Source organism: Egretta garzetta, unplaced genomic scaffold (assembly GCF_000687185.1).
Source record: "Egretta garzetta isolate BGI_Z169 unplaced genomic scaffold, ASM68718v1 scaffold25, whole genome shotgun sequence".
Lineage (NCBI taxonomy): Eukaryota > Metazoa > Chordata > Aves > Pelecaniformes > Ardeidae > Egretta > Egretta garzetta.
The window spans coordinates 3,085,258-3,091,257 of NW_009259800.1; the positions used below are offsets into that span (position 1 = coordinate 3,085,258).

The 6,000-nt window shown below is 34.9% G+C and overlaps 1 protein-coding gene across 1 annotated transcript in view; it reads right to left on the minus strand.

Annotated features, from left to right (window-relative positions):
* The window catches only part of TANGO2 (transport and golgi organization 2 homolog), a 28,282-nt gene extending 23,364 nt beyond the window's left edge, over positions 1–4,918 (minus strand). The window contains exon 1 of the mRNA XM_009639856.2: positions 4,800–4,918. Within this exon, the coding sequence (XP_009638151.1) occupies positions 4,800–4,855 (56 nt within the window). The 5' untranslated portion in view covers positions 4,856–4,918. The remainder of the gene's footprint in view (positions 1–4,799) is intronic.
* Positions 4,919–6,000: the final 1,082 nt, after the last annotated feature.

The window sequence follows — 6,000 nt, forward strand, 5'->3', positions numbered from 1 at the left end:
GCTACACAATCAGGAGGTAGGAAGAAGTTATGAAAAATAATATGCAATTGAAAAATGCTGCTGGATGAAATCCATTATTTATATTTACAAATAAACACATCACTCCACAAGACTAAGTGCTGTCCTGACAAAAAGCGTGCTGCAGCTCTTCATGTGCCATCTAAAACTTTATAATTTTAGAAAACAAACAGATATTAAACACTACCAGACATTATTAGGAAATGGCAGTGACAGAAAATTCTGGTAGCTCTGCCTGGTTCCCTCTGCTCTGTACTTTGATAATTATCATAAATGGCACCTGCAGACTCAAAAGACGAAGTTCAATATGATATGTAAGAAGCAGTGGACGTACAAGATAGGACAAGTCTTCCTCAAAAGTTCCAGGCTTGGTAGCAGTGCAGACCAGTCAAATTCAATGATAACACCAGTTCAAGCCAGTCAGGCTGTGAACGTAAAAGGCAGGTAAGATTTAAATAGTACAGCTAGACAGCTTCAGAGGAATTTAGAACAGCCTCAGATCTCAGGATTTGAAAAACAAAAACTGTTTCTCTGTCCATTTCATCCAGCAGAAGTTATTAAAACAAAGCAACTTGTTTGGTGTCCTCCCTTACAGACCACACAATAACCTTACAGAATGTATGCTACAGTCATTTCATTAGCAGTGTTAGCACTGGAACAGCAGAAATAAAAGTCTAGGCTAATCTGACTGTGCACATCCATCTTTTGAAAGTGAGAAAGTTAACATTTTCTGTTATTCAAAAGCAATGAAAGAGAGCATCAGAAACCCAATTTAATGACTTATTGCAACATCAAATAGATGCAGGGTATCTTATAAGTAAAAGCTTGAGTTAGAATTGCTACTGGGATTCTGTGCTGAGAATCAGCATTCAGACAATGCCATTTTCAAATCTGTAGATAAGCTTTCATTTCATGCTGCTCTTCCATCAGTCTTTTTTCGATCATTATCTTGGAATTTAAAATAAATAAAAGAGTGTTTTTCATTGGTAGAATATCCTTACCTGAAGAGCAGGTAATGGATTTGGCTGATCCAAGTAAAGGGCAATAGACAACTGTAACCCTAGGCAAGCCATATGCTGGAGACTCAGGGCAACAGGTGACTGCAGACACGCTTGCGCACAACTCCGCCACACCATGCCATGACCCAACGGCTAGCGCTTCCAAAGCCCTGCTCATTATTACCCATAACACAACTTGCCTTTGCTTCAATTGCGCATTTGAGTGTTCCCCATTCTCTCCGGCTATGTTGCTTAATATTTAATTTTAATGAAAAGCCATCTTTCAGAAACCTGCAGATTTTCTTAACCAGTTTCCTATAACCTCAGTATCTTCTTCACTGTCAGTCCCTCCTACCAGCTGCACATCAATTACATTTACACAGCAGAAGCCAAGTTTGCTACTGTAAACTGAAGTTAGACCATACAATTTTAATTCCAGTTTTTAAGCCACAACACACAAGAATCAATTCCAATGCAATCTTATTACTTTATTCAATATTCAAATATAATGACATTTTCTGCAGGTTTCTGGACCTTTCCTGCAAATTAATCTCTTCATTAACACAGTGTTAAATGTTTTAAAACATGATCATGAAGTGCCAGTTGCACATTAGAAATACTACAGATAAGGAATTATAATCAGCTATAGAGAAAACAAAAAAGGCTAACACTTCAATGGCATCCTTTCTCTAAGGAAGATACTTAGTATTTGCCCAACAAAGATAGCATTTGTTAGAAAGCACAGCACATGTACATTTTTATCTTTCCAATGCCAAATAATTCTAATATCATTCCTTTCAGACTTGCATTGTTTCCCCTCTTCTAGCTGGTTCTAGTTTTCAATCTATAGGCTTTCAGCTGGTTTACCAAATTTCTGTCATCTTGCTTGAATATCCTCCTTTTACAGATTTTTTTTTTTTAAACAAACATCTCTACTGTTATAAAATAGTTGGGTCAAGTGCATTTCTCAATTCCTGAAGCTCCAATTATATTTTGCCTTCAATAATTCTTGACATGAAACCACAGCTTCTTTATAGTATTTAAATACTAAAAATAAGCAAAGTCTTTCTGGTGTGATTGAAGATTCCCCATCTCAAGTTAAACACGCAGACTCCTAAATTTAGCACAAGGCCAGTATACAGGATCCCTATATCCAAAACATCTTAATTTTGTCTTTTATGAAAAATAATCATACTGAGAAGGAATCTTGCTTGAATATCCTCCTTTTACAGATTTTTTTTTTTAAACAAACATCTCTACTGTTATAAAATAGTTTGGGTCAAGTGCATTTCTCAATTCCTGAAGCTCCAATTATATTTTGCCTTCAATAATTCTTGACATGAAACCACAGCTTCTTTATAGTATTTAAATACTAAAAATAAGCAAAGTCTTTCTGGTGTGATTGAAGATTCCCCATCTCAAGTTAAACACGCAGACTCCTAAATTTAGCACAAGGCCAGTATACAGGATCCCTATATCCAAAACATCTTAATTTTGTCTTTTATGAAAAATAATCATACTGAGAAGGAGCAATATTAAGTGACCCTCATCTTCTAATAAATTGCAAAAAGCCTATTCAGCTCTTTTTATAGCTGAAATAATTTAACTGTATTAGGATTTATGTGTTAAGATTTATTTTAATGTTGAGGCAGAGAGATGAAAACATGAGAAATCATTCCATTAAAGCAATTTCCTACAACGTAATTGCATTCCATAAAAAAAGATTCCGTGATTATAGCTTTGAAGCTTGAAACATGTATTTATTTGTAAGAGCACACAGTATAGTTCAGAAAGATGTAAAGGCAGGATGTTACCTTTGACAATAATAATGGACTACAGTAAAGCGTTTGTTACAATGTACTAAACTTTACGACAAATAGGCCTGTGCAGACAACACGGAGGAAAAAGGGTAGAACATCAAGTTGGAAGGGCACAGGAAGATAGAGATTCATTAGTGCATCACAAAGGTGAACTGTAAGCTTTTTGCTCAATTAGGTGCTCATGTAAATTGGCCAATGTACTGCTCTAGAAACAAAGTCTACCTGGATGGAAAATTCTCCTAAATGTTATGGAGAACATGTTTTAGCTTGACAAGGTTTATTGGCTACAGTAAAATGGCCAATGATAATGCAGTTTGTCTTTTCAAGTTTTAATGCCTACTTTAGACACTTTCATTTAGTTAGAGATGCAAAGTAGAGGGAACAATTTAAGAAGAAAGAACCTTCAACATTCTTCCAAATAAAGACAAGCAAAAAGATTTAGTTATGGTGTGTTAAGAAAAAAATGGGGACTAAAGTTATGTATCTGATGTTAAAATCTGAAACCAAGAACACTATGGCCTGGCACTTATCACTGAAACAGATGGCTCAGAGTAATTATCTCAGAGAGGTATAGACCTTAACAAAAGGTACCAAGAAAGTTAAATACAATTAAATATTCCTGAATTTGGGCCAAAACATGTCAAAAGTGTTTTCCTATTTTGACACTGATAGCCAGTTGTTTTCTGCTATAAATCAATAATTTCAATCTTGATGCAATTTTTTATAGGAAGCAAACTACTGTAAGTTTTACTTTTAAATATTCACTTGGCAAACAGCTAGTTTACATCCAAAGGATTTTCCCAAGAGGCATCAAATTGATGAATCTGTCTTTTGCTAACTAGCAACACAAAGAAAGTCAGACCAAATAAATGGATAAATTAATTCAACACCAGTCACATAATAAACAAAACCCCCTTTTAGGCACATTCCAGATGCAGAAAGGAACGCACTCTATGGACAATTGAAGTTTCAGTTCCCATTTCCTTTCTTTGTATAGAATGGCAACTTGCTTCTCGATACACAAGGGCAGAAAAACAAGTCAATGAAAGGCACAATGATTTAGTGAGCATACTGACTGACGGTTTCTGGATGAATACCTATACTTGCACCCCACACAGTAATATGGAACCTATACAGTATGTATAGATACAGGAAGCAATAGGACTCTACAGTCTTCTTACTGGCTTGAAGTGCTATCTTTCTATTACATACTGAATGTACTCAAAGATATTGATATTGGATATGAACTTTTAAAATTAAGGGCTGCAATGAGAGACAAAATTATTAGAGGAAGTTTAATGTTTGGGAAACTTACTGTATGACATCAGCACATCCAGTAAGACTTACACAGAAGCATGGATGCTTGCTTTGTTTTAAGCTTTTGGGTAATACGTCATACACATGACTATTAGTTTATTACCTAAAAATCAAATTTTAATTACATAAAATTTTAACATGACTGTTAGTTTGTTACCTGAAATTTTAATCGCAAGCAGATTTGGGGGAGGGGATGGGCTCTACTGTCTGCCCATTACTTTCCAGGCTAAATTCAAATTGTTCATTTCAAATTGAAAGCCCTAAACACACCTACCCTACTGAAAGAAATTGCATTTTTTCCTGAACCTCGCTGCTATAGCTGTGATACCCTAACAAACAAAATTCCCCTTAGTTTAAATGATAAAGGCAGGTCTTTCAAACTCTGGATTACAATATTTAAAGCATTTATCCCATACCAGATGATAGACCAGCACCAAAGGGCAAGTTTTCTGACATAGTCTAGAAACAAAGGGTTCTCAGAAGGTTACAGTAAGTCCTCCAATGGGGAAAATCAAAGTTAAACATTACAAAAGCATAACTGAATACCTAATACTGACTTGAGTTTCTAATTCAAACATTGGCTACAAAAAGAAATTGTATAAAAAAATTATAGAAACAAGTCAGTTTTAACTAGAACCATCTTTACCTGTATGCATTTTTTGAAACTGGTCGGGGGTCAAATTTGAATAGAAGGATGCACATTGAAGAACTGATGTTTAAATCTTGCTTCTTCCACAAAGGCTCAGTGCAAGGTCATTCTGTAAGAGCCTACAAAGTAAATAAAGATTATCTGTTATACTGCAAATTATAAAAAGATAGCCTTGCTTCTATGCTGAAGATTAAAGATTGCAATGTTCTCACTAATAGCTCTCAATAAAAACACATAAATAAAACAGGATTTCCAAAATAGATTTGTTTTAATTAATGATTTACTACAAAAATTCTTATAGTAGTTGTTTCAAAGTTATGCTTAGTTAATTTGGATTTTTAGGAAAGAAACAAGCATCAGAAAAATGACAAAGTCTGGAGCACTAACTATACATGAGAGAAAGACTATTATACAATTTTCTGCTCATTACCATAAAGTACCACTACTTTTTTCTCCATCTTAGGTAAGGCAAAATGCTTCTGCTAGAATAAAGGAGAAAATAAGAATCAAACTGTTGCAGAAGCTTGAAAAAGCCTGATGAAGGGCACTCCCAAACCTGTAAATAAAGTATACTTTAGGCCAAACAATTACTAAAGTCTAGAAGAAAACATTATTATCATTGGGAAAAACATCAGGTACAAATAAAAATACGCTAGACCAGAGTGTACATTTTGATGAATACTTTCCAGCACTTGTCGCATGTTTAAAATTCTGGCCATGCTCAGATGTCATGACAAATGTGCTTTCTATTTCAAAACCACATAACAGCTTTCCAATATTTTATGTTACCCCAATGAAATTTTTTTCTGATAATAAAACTGCAGCCTGATCCTTACTTTTTGTGTCTGCTAAAACAATTATCAGACTGTTACCGGTCAACCACCCATAACCATGTTTTATTGCTACTGAGAGTTTCTACCATGGGAAAGTTTTCAAGGTAGGCAAAGAGGGAAAGGGGACAGACAGAATTCAGTACCACAACTCAAGACCATCTGAGCAGCCCAGTGACTGAATCAACTTCTGTACAAAAAGTAGGATTTTTAACCATACTTCCAGATATGTAAAAAGTGTCTGTCTTGCTCTTTAATTTCCACATCATTTACCTAAAGAGATATCAGGAAATGGATAAAGTTGACTACATTTCATGTTACCAGAAGAAGTGCTAGAAGTGCAGCACTTATCCAGAGTTTTTTAATTA